Source organism: Pseudozyma hubeiensis (assembly GCF_000403515.1).
Source record: "Pseudozyma hubeiensis SY62 DNA, scaffold: PHS59, whole genome shotgun sequence".
NCBI classification, from domain to species: domain Eukaryota; kingdom Fungi; phylum Basidiomycota; class Ustilaginomycetes; order Ustilaginales; family Ustilaginaceae; genus Pseudozyma; species Pseudozyma hubeiensis.
This window is the reverse complement of record NW_012133841.1, coordinates 152,797-168,336: the sequence shown is the minus strand read 5'-3', so window position 1 is coordinate 168,336 and position 15,540 is coordinate 152,797. Positions and strand designations below refer to the sequence as shown.

Sequence of the window (15,540 nt, the reverse complement as noted above, 5' to 3'; positions counted from 1 at the left end):
AGGCCGGAGCAGCAACCATGAGCCTCAAGTGTCCCTTCAGCTACATGCGCATCGTCACGCAGGAGGCGTGCAGCGCTCCGTGTTCGACAAATCCCCCGTCCCAAGCATCGCACACGATGGATCGCCGCTCAACTCCCCACACTGTCATCGAGTTTTCGGTGCACGCATTGTTAAATGACGTCCGACCAAATCCCCGTCGGGAACAGAATGGAGCACGGACGTTGAAATGGTTCAAACTAACGTGCTGCATCCTTCTCGCGGTCTAGCGTGCAGCTGAACGAGGATCATAGTCGGATGTTTTCAGACGTCGGGATGGTAGTGTGTGAATGCAAGACACCTTGCAACGATTGCAGCTCTGATACGATGTCAGTTGTGACGGGAAAGGGAGGCCTTTTCAACAGACGAAGTCGACGTCGATGTTTGGAAACACGTCAGGCAAGCCCAACGTGCAGCCGGTCGATTGCATGGACAGACTCACAATGCCACCGGCGTTCTCGGACTTGGCCTGCTGATCGGGCGGTTTCGCAGGCGCCAGTATCCGACCAGATACATCGGTCACAAATCCGACACGGGCGTTGAGATGGTTCAACCAGAAAATATCATTCCAAGAGAAAGACAAAGCAGAAGAAAGAGAAAGGATCGCGGGCCGAAAGGAAAGAGAGCCTAAAGAGTGTGTGTCTGAGTGATGTCGAATAGAGGAAGCATTGACGAGAAGAATTTTAGGGGTCAAAGAACGAGCGTGTGAGGGGGATTGTAAGGAAGCGCAGTCTTCCCGGCGTAGGGTGGGGTATCTAGTGCGGAAGACCGGCTGAGTAGGTCTAGAGCTGCATTCGCAAGGGTGTGGGTTCGGCCCGTCTAGACAGAAGGCCTAGACCCAACACTCCACCGCTACCTCCACCGGTGGTGGTCGTGGCAGCCGTGGTTCCGCCGCCACCACCTCCGGTAAGAGTGTTGACGGCACTTGCAGCAGCCTGGGTGAGCGAATTGACGGCGCCGCCAGCAGCCGATGCTCCCTGTGACGCAGCGGAAGCAAGACCCGCCGTGGCCGAAGACACGACACCCGAGACGGCCGAAGCGGCCGCCGAGGCTGGGTTGGTGGTGGAGCTTGCGCTGCTGGCCAGGGATGAGTAACCTGGGCATTGGGCTTGCTGTCGAATCGGGTTGAGGATGCCAATTCCGAGGTTTCCGCCTGCGTCGGCGAGCGTGCACAGCAGACCCTTGCCAGCCGCATCCAGTCCGCCGATCACGTTGCCTTGCGCCAGGTTGCCGAGCACTTGCTGGAGAGTGGATGTGATATCACCACCGGCGCCGAGCAGCGCGCCGATCAAATCGCCGATCGTCTGTACAGGGTTGAGCGGGATCTGCGCAATACCAGTGTCGATCAGGTAGGTCGTGGGGACGTTCAGCTCGTCATACTCGAGGCCAGGTGCCAGGTAGCTGTCGCCAGCAGAAGGACCCAAACGAACGGGGATGTGGTTGTAGATGTCCAAGTTCGAGCCAATGACTGGGAGCGATGCGATGAGACCCTTGGGCAAGGCAACGTTGGGAACCCTTCCGGAAGTGGCTTGACCACCGGCGTTGACACCAAATGGCTGGGGGAAGGTGTACGAGACCGTGGCATCCGCGCTCGATGCATCTCTGGGCTGCGAGCCCGCCTTCTTGGCCGTCGTCTGCAAAGCGACGATGTACAGGTTGGTTTGCAGCTGGTTCTGCGCGGTAAGATCAATCTCCACCAGGGGAGGACCGGCACCGGGAAGGCCGAGCAAGCTCCCCAAACCGGTGATGACTGTCTGCGCCGTCAAGTAGACATTGATGTGTGTGACGATCCTCGAGCCGATACCTTGGAGCGTCGTGGTCAGCTTGATACCGGCGAGGGCAGGTCGCAGCGAATCGTACGGCGTCAAGTTGGTTTGAGGACCCTGCGAACCGTCAATGACAAGCGGAGCCGACTGAGGCGAAGTACCGTCCGACAGCGAAGGCTGAACGTAGCGGTTGAGCAGCAACTGCGCCGTCGTGTCGTTGGCGTTGGCGGGAGCGTAGTAGAAGTACGACTGGACCAAGTTGCTTCCGGGAATGAGGCCGAGCACCGGGATCTCGGCTCGACCCACCACGGTGCCGGAGAAGAGCACGGGCAGGAAGACCTCGTTGGTGAAGACGGTCAAGTTCGAAGGGTTCTCGAGCGTCACCTTGAGTGGCACCCACAGGAAGGCTGCAGTACCACTGCTGACCATGACGTCCGAAAGCGTCGTGACACCGTTGAAGCTGTTGATACCGGCGAGCGAGGTGGTGACGTTGAAAGGAATGCCGCCGATGGGGATGTTGCCGATGACCGTCTTTGCCACGACATCGGTACCACCGCGCAGATCGAACGTTCCACGCGGCGTGTCGGTGAGCTGAGCGAAGAACGCCTGGAAGTTGGGTCGGTCCACGGCAACAATGTTCTGCCTGCGCCACATGAGCTGCAGGGCCTGGAAGTCCTGCGGACCTCGCGAGGTGCCCGCCTGCACGTTGGCCAAGGGCAGATCCAAGTATGCCGTGTCACCACCGGCGTACGACAGGTTGATGTGCGGCGAGGCCTGGATGGGCTGCAAGCTGAACATGAACGGATTGGCAAACGTCGCGATGGTCGAGTTCGAACTCGAAGGCACCGTGTACGAATCGGCCGGGTTTCCGTTGACAAACACGGTAAGATCCGACAGCGTGATCGAGAAGATGATCTGGTAGATCTTGCCGGGAAGCGTGACGTCGATGGTGAGCGTGCGGAAAGCGGCACTGAGCCAGTTGACGGGCTGATTTCCGTTGGCCTGGGTGACAACCGACCTACCCGAGACCTGGAGGATCTGGGTGCGACCCTGCAAGAAGTTGGTGAAGAGAATACCGGTGTTCTGCAGGTCGCGACCCGACTTGGCCGTGATGGAGCCTTCGAGCACCGTGTTGGTGGTGGTGAGCGCCGCAAGGAAGAGGTTGGTCGAGTGGATCGGACCGATGTCGGTACCCATGAAGAAGATCTCAAAGTTGGCGGTGTCCAGCTGGATACCGAGCGTGGCCGGACTGGGGATCGCTGCATCGGTGCGGATGAGCAGCGAGTTGCTGGTCTCTCCGTAGACGTCAAAGTTGCTCGTGGTAACACCGGGCAGGTTGTTGAACGCCAAGAAGTCGATGTTCTTCGAGAGGATGACGTTGCTGTAGATGATCTGCAGCGCGCGTACGGTGACTCTGTTCGACGAGACGGTCCACTGGAATCCAGGGTTGTGCAGAATGTACGTGGCGAAGTCGGTGAAACCGCCGAGGTCGGTGATGGTCAAGTGACCGCTCGTCCTCAGATCGGGCACACCTTCGTTGGCAAATGCACAGATAGGGGGAAGTGTGAGCTGGGCGATGTTTCTGCCCTGCCAGGTGACGGTGAGCGGGCCGGTGAACTCGATGTACGCGTCGAATGGACCGGTGTTGGTGAGCGAACCGGCGAGCGAGACGTCGAAGCCAGTGTTGGTGACACTGGTGATGTTGGCGATGTTGACCTTGAGGATAGCCTGGTCGACAATGTTCTGCACGATTGGCGCACCTGCTGGACCAAGCAGGTAGAGAGCGGTACGATCCGTGTCGGTGGGCACAGGCTGCTGCGCAAAGTTGAGGTTGGTGAAGTAATCGTCGAGCTTGAGGGACGACTGGATATCCAGCCTCGTGGTGAGACCCTGCAACGTACGCAGAATGGCGTCGAGCACGTCGAACTGCCTACCGGAAACACAATTGGGAGGATTGAAGTCAGGGTACGGGCTGATGGTCGTCTGTGTCGAGGCCTGGGCCAACACCTGTGCGAAGAGAGGTGGCAGAGGACCCAGGTCGACCCCCTGTGTGGCAGCAGCCGCCTGGACGAAGCGGATCAGGTTCTTGGGGTCGAGGTCAAAGTTGAACGGCAGGAAGCGCGAAGTGATGGTGGTATGACCGGGAGCGCGGATCGGGTTGTTCGAGACATCCTGATTGATCTCACCGAGGAAGATGCCCTGGTACGAGGCGTCTGCCTTGACCCTGAGCAGGTTGATCGAAGCCGTGAAGGGGTTGCGCAGGTCGAAGTTCGCCTGAGCGATACCGGTCTGGGCGATGTTGGGAGGGATGGTGAGCCTGGCCCTCGTGATCAGCAGCTGCATCAGGGGAGGAATGTCTGCATTGAGGCGGATACCCGAGAGCGCCTGCTTGAGCGACTCGATGGGGGTGGTGTCGCGCGTGCCCTGGATAATCGTGTTCGAGACGATGCCCTGCACGTAGTTCTCGAGCAGCGTCTGACCAGCACGCGTGTTGTCGGCACCCTGCGGCGAGTAGCGCACCTCGGTAGGCACGATGTTGACACCAGGCACGAGCACGAGACCATTGATGACGGCGGTACCAATCTTGCGGTTCAAGTAGTAGACGTCAAACGTGACATCGCCAGTGCCAATCGTGATGTGCGAAGGGTTGAAGAGCGTCGTATCGACATTGATCTGGAGGTACGACGGGTAGCCGTGGAACACGTCCAGATTGGAGACGATGGCGGGACGAGCGTTGAGGTTCTGCAGACCCAACAAGTTCGTGTCGACGTTGAACGGGATGTTGTTGATGGACAGCAGACCGACGGCGGTGCTGGCCTTGGTGTTGGCATTACCGTTCAGGTTGAATGTCACCTGATTGTTCGCTGTGGTGTCAGCAAGGAACTGGGAGAACCTGGAATGCTGGTTGCCGTAGACCGAGAAGGGCACGTTGCTGAACATGAGCGTCAAGATACGCGCTGTGACGTCGGTGATCGATGGCGAGAGCGGGATATCGAGAACGGCCATGTCCTGGTTCTGGTAGTTGGCGATGAAGCCACCACCGACCTGCTGGATATCCAGAGGGAACGCGAAGGGGAGGAAGAACTGCGACTGCGTCTCGTTGGAGCTCGTCGGCGGGTTCCAGGCGGTCTGCGTGGTGAAGAAGAGCGAGATCTGGTTGATCGAGATAGTTCGGATGACGGTGAACTTCTGCGATGGCAGCGAGACCTGAACCGCAAGCGATTTGATACCGTCGTTGAGCCAGCTTACGCTCTCCGGGCCGGCGTAGTCACCTAGTACCATTACCTCCGTGTTAAGGTTAGCAACGAAGCGCGTGAAGATCTCCGAGACGACGGCCAGGCCCTGATCGGAGTTCTGAGGAACCAAGCGACCCACGAGTGGAAGCGTGGTGACCGCAAGCGCCTGCAGCACGAACGTATCCTGGGCGGCCGAGGGACCGATAAAGGTGTTGTTGCGATCCAGGTTGACACCGAAGCGGGAGAGCTGGACACCGACCTGCGAAGGATTGTAGATGGTGGTCGCGGCGGTGAGATGGATACCACCGGCAGGATCGTTGGAGGGCAGATCGAACGAGTTGATGATGACGCTGTCCCTGAGACCGTTGAAGGCGCTTAGGATGACGTTCTTGGAGATGCTGATGTCGTTGACTGCGATGCCCAGAGCTGCAACACTGAGGCCGTCACCAGCAATGTTCCACACGAAACTCTGCTCGGTAAGCAGGTAGCGGGTGAACTCGGTGAGGTATCCGACGTCGGCGACGGCAAAGTCTGCCAGAATCTCGAGCGTGGCACCGACGTCGCCGGCGAGCGAGACGTTGGGCATGGCAATCTGACCGAGAAGTCGGCCGTTCCAGGTGACGTTGAGACCGTTGGTGAAGGCGATGGTGGCATCGAAGGGACCCGAATTGGTGATGGTACCCTGCAAAGCGGTCTGGAATGTGTTCTGCTGAGGATTGAGGATGGTGACTCGGTCGATGTTGAGGATCGAGTTGTCGACAATCTTCTGCACGATGGGACCGGCCAGGACGGGGAGAAGCTTGTTGAGCGTGACATCAGTACCAAGCGGCACGTTCTGCTGCGCGAAGGTGAGCGTGGTAGAGTAGTCACCGATGTTAGCCTGCGAGACAATCTCGAGGTTGGCTGTGGCCGACTGGAAGGCGCGGGAGACGTAGGTGGGCAGATCGAAGCCAGTGTAGAGGTTGGCACGCTTGGTGAGCTTGCCGGCCTCCTCGATCGCGCTGGGCTCATCGCGCTCGGCCCAATCAGCAACATGGGCGAGCGTCTCGGCGTTGTTGACCCCATCCATCATGGCGTGAGCCAGCTCGTTGTCCTCTTCGTAGTCGTAGCTAGCCTCGGCGTCTTCCGAGCTGAGCGAACGGCGCGTATTAGCCGAGGTGGTGGGCGATAGGGTGTAGCCACCGAGCTGAACAACACCATCGATGTAGGCCGGGTTCTGACCGCTCTGCACGGCAAGCGCACGCACGAGCGCAAAGATGTCGGGTGGATAGAGGTTGAGGCCGAGCGAGATTGGCGGGGACTGGGTGACAGCGCGACCTTGCGCAACAAAGTTGAGCGGCGTGTCGATGCTGGCCACAAAGATGCCGTGCGAGGTGACGTTGGAGCGAATGCGCGTGATGGTCAGCGGCGCAGTGAAGGGGTTGTTGAGGAAGACGGTCGAGTCGGCAAGGTTGTTGGTGATGCCGGTGGTGTCCAAAACAGTCAGATTAGCCGAGCGCACGAGCGTCGTCTTGAGGCCGGGCAACGTGGCGTTGAGGCGAAGCCGCGAAAGGGCAGGAAGCAACGACTGCACGTTGGTGGAGCCTTGGTAACCGTTGATGCCCAATTGGGTGTCCTGACCCGAGATGAAGCGGTTGAGCGTTTCGAGACCGTAAGGGCTCGCGTTGGCGTCAAAGGTCGAGGTGGCGTTGACGTCGTTCCTGCCAACCATCAAGTCGAGGCCGGGGATGGTGACGGTGCCGAGAACATCTCGGTTGACGAGCTGGAAAGAGCTGTCGCCGACGGTCAGGTTCAAGTTGGAAGGGTTTACGAGCGTCGTTCCCACCGCAAGACTGATACCGTCTCGAGTACCGCCGGTGACATCGACGCTCGTGATGAGCGTAGGGTAGGCATTGAGACCCTGGAGACCCAAGAGACCGCTGTCGACGTCGAAGATGATGCCGTTGAGCAGCACACGACCAAGGGGAGTGTCGGTGACGGCCTTGGCGGCGCCCTGCAGACGGATACCCGTTCCGCTGCTGAAGGTAAAGTACTCCTGGAAGTCCTCGAGCTCTTTGCGACCAGCGGCGGTGTTGTTGGCGAGCGTCAGCGTGGAAGGGGGGAGCGTGAGGTCGAGCGTACCTGCCGTCTGGCCAGCGCTGACGAGCGAGAGCGTCGTACTGGTGTTTGAGTAGGCCGAGTTGATGGTGGCCACCTGAGCACCGTCGAACAGGATGGTAAAGGTGGTGGCCGTGTTGACAATCGATAACGAGAAACCGAAGGGCAGGCCAAGCGTCGCCGAAAGCGCACTCGAGTAGGCTGTGGGACTGTAAGCGGTCTGGGGTGTGTAGAGGAGGGCGAGCGTGCCGATGCTGATGCCCTTAATCGGGTTGATGGGCTGGGGCGCCTTGAGCGGTACAGCGAGCTCGAGAGCTGTGATACCGCTGCTGAGCCAGCCAACATACTGGCCATCGGCCTGCTGGACGGAGACACCGCGCGCCTGTGTAGGCAACGTCTCGCCGTTGATGTAGCCGGTGAAGAGCTGTCCGAGCAAGTCGAGCTCTGTGGCATTGTCGGTATGGGGAACGAGCCGACCGTTGAGCGTGATGACGTTTCGACCTGCGGAGACGTTCAGATTGGTGGTCGAAGCAGGACCGAGGTACATGCCCTGGTAGTACAGGCCGAGGTTGAGCGTGCCGAGCTGGACACCGAAAGGCGAAGGGTTGACGAGTGAAGTCGTGACCGAAAGGGTAACACCACCGGCAGGGTCATTGCCAGGAAGCTGGAAGTCGAGGATCTCGACGTCTTCGAAGTTGTTGAAACCTTTGATGATGATGTGCTTGTTGAAGACGAGGTTCTTGTAGGTGGGCAAGAACGAGAAGGCCTCGACATGGACGCTAGAGCAATTGAGCTTCCATGTGAACTCGGGTTGAGAGATGAGGAACTTGGCAAACTCGCTGAAGCCATCGACATCGTGGATTTCAAAGTTGGTGGCCTGGATGCGGAAAGGAGGGAGGAGAGTCAGTGTCGGCCGATCCGGGCAGGAAAGAGACTAATGGAGAGGGAGAAGGAGAATACGTACCTGCTTGATGCGTGCGTGGCCTGCAGCGGCACCAATGTAGTCGAGACGGAATTGACCGAGGTTCACTTCGGTCAAAGTCTCCGGCGAGGCGACCTGACCTGACTGAGGTGGGAGGACCCAATAGACCTGGACAGGCTCACGGAAGTAGAGGTGGGCGGGGAAGATGCCGACCTTCTTGGTCTGACCTTCGAGGGTGAGCGGGAACGAGGTGTTGCCGGGCGAGGTGATGTTGGACTCGTAGACGTGAAGCACAGCCGTGTGGAGAGCATGGTTGGCGACGGCGTAGAGGACGGGTAGGAGGGTGATGGCAAGGGTGACGAGGAGGACACCAGGGGCGAGGAAGAGACAGCAGAAGCCGAGCTTTCTGGAAAAGTACTTCTTCTCGTAAGGACTGCCGCGAGCGCGGATGAAACCGATGGGTTGACCGGGCTGGTAAAAGCCAGCGGCGGCGGGAGTGTCGGAATCGACGCTCTGAGCAGCAGAGCGTCGACGCAGATTCTCGCGGGAGCCGTAGCCGTCGTCCGCCATGTTGAGGAGACTCAGCTCCCTATACGGGATGCGTGGGTATGGGTGAGGAGGGTGCTGATGCGCGAGGCTGGTCGAAAGATAGACAGAACCAGAGGGGAGGTGATGATGACCAGATCGATCGCTTCGAGAGAGTGCTCTGTGCTCGGTGACCGGTGTCGACGATGCGGAGAAATGGCCGTGTCGAGAAAATCGATGCTAACGGATCAAAGGTAGCGTCCAGGAAGCGTGCCGAGCGGTGGGTGGATCACAGAGACGTGCTGATGAAGAATTGTGCTCTACACGATCGAAACGTTGGATCGGCTGTGTCTAAGGAGACAAGTCTTACAGGCACACGATTACAGAAGCCGAGGAGAAGGATAAGGAGGAGTGTCGATGACGACCGTGTCGGGAGGGTCGATAGTGATGATGATGATGGTAGTGGTGATAGGTGGTGACAGTGATGGTGACGACGAGGTGAAACGCAGACCAGAATGGGGAGGGTGAGAGAGGTGAGATGGTGGCGCACGACGACAGCAGCGGCGGACTGCGAATAGGGCGTTGACAGTCTCAAGAGTGCAACGCTCCAACGAGGAAACCGGAAGGGGAAAATCTCAAAAGCCACTTGGGAGCAAGAGTGGATCCGGGGTCGCAGACTGTCGAGGGATGGGGTACGGCAGTTGGACAGGCAGTTGGAAAGAGAGAGGCTTTTGCGAATTCGAACCCCGTCGTTGAGGGCTGGGCTGCACTGCCGCCACAGAACCAGAAAAGACATCATCAGACGAGGGACGAGGTGAAATGGAGAGAGACGCATCGAGAGGGGTTGGAGCCGAGCAGGGATCGCACAGTCGTGCAGTAGCCAGGTAGAGCCATCACGGCCTAGGCTCTTTTCCCATAAGGGCAAGAAGAAAGAAGGGCCCAAACCAGCCGGGGCAGCGAGACAGCGGAGTAACTCAGGCGAGGCGAGACGAGGCGAGGGCGATCCCTCTGGCGGGTTTCATGGGAGTCGCAGCAGTGCGATGCAGAAGGTGCAGTAGCGAAGGGCAGGGCGCGCGACATTGCAGAAAACGGGCAAACTCACGAAAGGCGTCGATGGAGTCGTACAACGGCGGCTAAAATCACAGGCAGACTCACACAGGCACAGACCGTAGAAAAATGCAAGTGGAACAAGGAAAAGAAAAAAGGCTGATGATTGGCGGGCGCGGATGGAGGTGTTGCAGCAAAGAGGAGGGGCCGGAAGTTAGGAGAAAGCATGGGGAAACCAGGAGATTTCGTTCGAGATTGCAGGCATCACCGCTTCAGTGTTTGCAGGCGTTTGCGGTTACAGACGGCAGCGGCGGTTGAGACAAGAGACGAATCAGAAGCCAGTCACTGGATGCGTTTCACGAAAAGTAGCAAGACAGCCGGCGTGGCGGCTTGTGCGGAGGATGAGCGAGCCTCGAGCGGAGTCGAAATCAAAATTAGAATAAAATCACGGAGCAAGTCGTCACTTTGTTGATTCACGACAGCGCTAAGCCGGCTCAAGCAAAAGACGGATGAGGGATCAAGTTCGCATGCCAATTTTCTGAGTTCATTCCATCTTCTCCCTTACTCCCAATAGTCAGCACCGCCTGCCCCCTTTTGTTTGTACTCTGGCCCATTTCACTCGCATGCGACCCAAACAGAGCTCAATTTCGGATGCCGCCGTCCGTGACTGCTTCAGAGAACAGAGAGCCGCCCATTACACACCCCTTCGCAGTGGGTCAACTTCGAGCTGAACCCAATTCTCTCGAGTTGGTTCGATGCAGTCTTGTCTCTCTCGAATCCAGTTTTGGCCTGCATGACATGGAACCACGTATTATTTTAGCTTCAAACTGGAGCGAGACCGCATGTGCAAAGGTCGAATGTTCTGCGCAGTCCTTAGAGTGTGAAAGGAGCCGGTCCAATCCTGCCAGGGCATCGAGGTTGCGACGAGCTCGCCTCGCTTGTCAGAGATGTGCATGCAGCGATTCGTCGACGAGACGAGAAAATAGGAACAAGGAAATCTTCAGAGTGCGGGGCAACCAGTTGGCGTCGTCGTGCAGCTGCCTAGAGGACTCAAGCCGCGTTTGTCGACTGCTCCAATGCAGTGCTTCAATTGTTGTATGCGCAAGCGGCTTTACGCGAGAACGGTCGGGGCGCCAGACAAATTCAAATCGCGATTCTAGAGGATCGACATGACAGCACCTCTGCTCAAGTGCCATGTGTTGCAAGCCAGATCGGTGGGCAGTCCACGCTGAGGTTGAAATTTGGCCTCGCTGCACGCCCGTCACGCTGCATGCGCCAGCCCTGCCATGAGTCAAGTTGGGATTTCAGTCTGGCACCATGGTGGGGTCGGCTGTCGTCTTCGTCGTCGTCGTCGTGGCGAGTCTTTCGCTGCTCACCTATATTGGCTTCTGTGTCGTGGAGAGGCTGATCTTGGAGAGTTCAGGAACTCGATCTCAATATCCAGCTCGCGGCGAGGCGGCATTGCGAGATCCTATTTCAGGGCCTCGCTTGGAAATCGGTTGCCTAAAAGGCAGGAATCTTGGACGAGCCACAGGCATCAGCCTCTGTCGCAAATATCGATCTGCACTTTTGGACCTTAGTCGGAAACACTATTCCTTACCCTGTAGCTGATTCCCAGATCCTTGTTTCGTCTCCATCGTTTCAAAGAGAACGGGTTCAAATAGAGGCTGTGTGTGGGGATAGGATATGAGACATCTGGGCTTGTCTTCAATGCACACCTACACCCTCGCTTAGCATGGATCGGCCTCCGAAACTGCGCCCAGAACTTGATCAAAAAGAAAAACGGCAAGTATCGTACGCCTCATTCCTTTTCGACAAGCAAGGTCGCCCTCAACTTTGCCCCGCAAAAAGAAAAAAGAGCTCAATTTGCTTGAGGTAACCCGTCGTCGCCAACGACCGCATCTGCCGCCGTAACATGAGACGCCCCATCCAGGAGCCCCGCTTTGCAAGAACACAGTTTGTTCATTGGCCGCAGCAAACAACATTGAGTGGCGTACGTACTGTATTTGGTTCATGATCAGGTGGTCTCTGCAGCCAAGTTCGTCGTGTCCTGCACCAAACTTTTCATTCTCCGCCACGTTTCACGTCCCTCACTCTCCTTCCCTTCGATTGTCTACCGTGCAGGGAACGCAGTCATGCCGAATGCAGATAGCCCCTCCAGCGAAACCACGCGATTGAAACCTATTCTCATGAGCAAAGGTAGAGGTATCTCCGCATCTCTATGCTCCCTTTGGTGACAGGATCGACAGGCACATGACCTACTTCCAGGCTTTCTCCCCGGTAGTGCGGGCAGCTTCGGGCATTGTTCATTGCGGCCTTGTGAGTGCAATCCACGTTGGCGGCTGAACCTTATTTGTGGGGCTCCTCAAACGCGTGGCAGCCAGACATCCACCTCTTGAATTGAGCGCTTCCAATCCTCGCTGAAATCCCTGAATTGCAATGCATTGAGACACGACGCCGATAGACAGATACAAGCAAACAATGTCAAACGGAACATTCCTAATCGCGCTTGCCGAGCATGAAAGCGCCCTTGACAGGAAGGTTGCGCAGCTGCAACGCACCCAGACCTGAGTTCCAGATCTTGGCACGGCTGGTACCTTCGATGCCCACCATAGCTCCTTGGCCTGTCACCAACTTCCACGTGAACGATCGGAAAATGGGTCCTCGTCCCGGCAGCACCGTGAACGGTACGTCCTTGAGCACCGCTCGAAGCAGCTTGCGCTCCCCTTTCGGATCTGTGGGGTCGATGAACGTCTCGGCGGGGGAAAAGTCGTACGGTCGTACGCGTCCAAATGCTTTCTCTGGCAGCGGATCGGGCAGAGGAGGTGCAGGCTCCGGCTCAGGCTCCGGCTCAGGCTTCTTGGGGTCGTCCTTAGAGGTGACGTGCTGGTCTTCGCCATCCTCGGCCGATATGTCGAGGAACGCGAGTCGCTTGAGGCTGTCCAGCGCACCATCGAGCATGTTGAATTGACTCATCGGTCGACTCGAACCCATCTCGATGCTCTTGCGCATGCTCGGTGGTAGACCGTCGTACACCAGAATGTCGGGCCACATGTGCGTGATCTTGACGTCGATGCTGCTCAGCTCGCCAGGCATGTTGATCTCGCCCAGAACAGTGCCGCTGCAAAGAAGCTTGTCCTTCTCAAATGGGTGCGGCGTGATCTTGAGATCGTTGATCGTCACGTTTTTGATTAGCTCGGTCACCTCGGCACCAGGGAACGAGATGGGCAAGTCAACCAAGCGCAGCGCAGAATCCATCCAGTCGGGCAGATCCGAACCTTGGCCAGGAAGCTGCTCCACTGCTGCAGAAACAGACGGCTCGGATCCGTTGACGCGGCTGGCACTCTTTGGCTCACGGAATGGCGATCCGCCACGCACGTAGACTGTGTTGGCTTCACCCCGCAAGAAGCGGCTCAAGAAGTTGCTAAGTGCAGCCTGTTGAGGCGAGTCGCCAAATGCAGCGCTTTGCGCATCACCTTCCTGCGAGGCATACTCGAAGGTCGAATCGCTAGCAGCTTCGAGCGAGAGTTGGTCTGTCGGAAGATGGCCGATAACACGCAAGCTTCCCTCGTCTTGAGGCGGCGGCACGACACGACCAATGATGTCAACGTCGACCACCTTTTGTCCCGTCAGCTGGAAAGGCTCCGTGGCAACAGCAGCCATCAGGACGGCAGCATCGGGCTGATCTTCGGAGTCGTCTTCTGCCAAGTCCTTGCCATGCTTGGGATGTTTGGGTGCTGATGGCGAGGTACCGTCGACAGGCAAATAGATTCCGAAGGGCAGACTGTATCGCACGTTGCCTTGGAGGACTTTGCCAAGAGGGTTCATCGCCTGTGCCTTGGCCCTGAGACCCAGTGCACGCATGACCATCGACTTGAAGAAGCCATGCTTGCCGTCTTTACCACTGTCGTCGTCGTCGTTGCCGATCTCAAAGAACTCGTAGCCGTCCACCTTGAGTAAATCGTCTGGATTGGTGTCGTTGTCCAACTTGGGCACCTTTTCGCGAATGGGACTTCGGATGCGATGCTGAGCAATATCGATGCGACGAGGAACGTCAAAGTAGCCCGCTTTTCGTCCGCGGTTGATGCCGTGGATCTCTGATTTGGCGAGCCCACGGACGCGGAGGCTGGCAATCTTGACATCAAGCTGAGCGAAGCCTTTTTTGATGGCGTGCTGGGCGTAGTCCAGAATGTAGGGGGCAGGCACGACTGGCTTGAGCAGCAGCGTCAGATTGAGCGGACTCATGTTGTGCCGCGCTGCCGGTGTGCTGTGGTTGCCGAGGATGGGAGGGCGGAGAGCGTCGGCGTCATCATCGTCGCCATCGACCTTGCGATTGAGAGGAGGCAGAGGCAACACAAGTGGATCGATGTGGAAGCCGAGCATATCGCGCGGATCGAATGCGTTGGAGCTCAAGCTGGTGGATGGAAGCGCCTGCTGGTCCCAGGAGGCGCCGATCTCGGAGAGACGAACCTCGCCGACGTCAACTTGGACGCCAGCGACTTTGCCTACGGCCCACTCGACGAGTTTACGCTCCTTGTTCTTCCACCAACCTTGATGGCCGCGCGGGCCAAGCCAAAGATCCAACGCATGATCTGGATCGAGACCGAGGCGGGCATCAACGCGCACAAGGATGCCTTCATCGGAAATGTTGAGCAGCTGTAGACGGTCAGGCCCTTTGAGCAAGAGGGATTCGTCGAGGATGCGGGACTGAGCTTCTGGCGATGGAGTCTTGAGCGTCGCAGCGTATAGATGAGACACTGCCACGACGATAAGGACGAGCAGGATGAGAAGAAGCGATGCGATTGCGTAGATCGAGCGCATAATGAAGGGGTGCTCTTGTCTCCAAGCGGCGAACGAGGCGGCTGACGAGGTATGGATCGAGTTCCTGCGAGCGACCGATGCACAAGCGGTGGCTCTTCGTTGTTTGCGACGACGCGCAAGCTTTGCAGAATACGCCTTGTCGCCGCCCCAGAGCTTGGACATGTTGAGCCAGGCACGATCTAGCGGACCGATGGCGTTGGCGCCACCGTGACGTGCGGAACCTCCCAACAGCGAGCTGCGTTCATGATCGCCCTGGCCGGGAGGGAGACCAGTCTCGAGCGCTTCATCGTCAACATCGGCATCGAGACCCTCAGCTTCAGCGTCGCTATCGGGATAGATCGGTTTCCTGCCGTGTCGCAGAGGCTGCTGCGAGGATGAGATGCGTCTTTCGAGAGGAGGAGCCGAGCCGGCGTCGTTGGATGGCCTGGGAGTGGAGGGTTCAGTCGTCGCTGCCCCATCCGTATGGGACGTCGCTGAGCCTGCCTTGTTCGTTTCTTCCGCCATGGTTGCACGCTGGCTGCTGTCAAAGCCCAACCGACGATTACGACGCTGAAGAGGCTATGTGGACGAGGGGGTAATGCAGAGCCTCTGATATCTTGTGGAGTGACGAGGTTGGATGGCTGGAGCGGTCACTGCTTTGAAGCTGGCTCTGTAGGCTGCTCACTTAGTGGAGAGAGGCACACGAGCAGTCACAATCCGGTCGTCGCCAGAAATTAGGCTTGGCAGCTGCAAAGCAGTCAAACCCACGAAAGGGGTCCGATTTTACGCCTTGGCTCTGCAGCAGCTCAGCCTGGATGCGTGTGGGGGAGGGGGAATCAGCGCAGAGAGATACAGTGACTGAGCGTCCCATCGATCGGGTCGAGATCGGTGATGGCTCGATCGGATGCGCTGCTCGTGTCCAGCCTTCGCTCGACCTGTGCATGGATACAGATCGAGCTTCTCAGCTGAACCATACGCATCTATGGGCTTGCCTTCCTCGAGAAGCGGGCATTGTGCTGCGTTGATGTCCATCCAAACCAGTCAGGTCGGTCGATGGCGCCAAGCGAAATTGGCCGTTTCCGGCGTATTTCGCGGCTAGCATCACAATTCG

The 15,540-nt window shown here is 57.9% G+C and overlaps 3 protein-coding genes across 3 annotated transcripts; 1 reads left to right on the top strand and 2 right to left on the bottom strand.

Moving 5' to 3' along the window:
* Nucleotides 1-394: 394 nt before the first annotated feature.
* On the bottom strand, nt 395-8,627 carry PHSY_006597 (hypothetical protein; the record flags this gene model as incomplete). Its single annotated transcript, XM_012337197.1, has 3 exons — nt 395-663; nt 893-8,012; nt 8,100-8,627. 3 exons carry the CDS (start codon nt 8,625-8,627, stop codon nt 395-397), a joined length of 7,917 nt encoding a protein of 2,638 aa, XP_012192587.1.
* Nucleotides 8,628-8,788: 161 nt separating this feature from the next.
* PHSY_006596 (hypothetical protein) lies at nt 8,789-11,240 on the top strand (the record flags this gene model as incomplete). Its single annotated transcript, XM_012337196.1, has 2 exons — nt 8,789-8,836; nt 10,938-11,240. The coding sequence occupies 2 exons, from the start codon at nt 8,789-8,791 to the stop codon at nt 11,238-11,240; spliced, it is 351 nt and encodes a 116-aa protein (XP_012192586.1).
* Nucleotides 11,241-12,128: 888 nt separating this feature from the next.
* PHSY_006595 (hypothetical protein) lies at nt 12,129-14,954 on the bottom strand (the record flags this gene model as incomplete). Its single annotated transcript, XM_012337195.1, has 1 exon — nt 12,129-14,954. One exon carries the CDS (start codon nt 14,952-14,954, stop codon nt 12,129-12,131), a length of 2,826 nt encoding a protein of 941 aa, XP_012192585.1.
* Nucleotides 14,955-15,540: the final 586 nt, after the last annotated feature.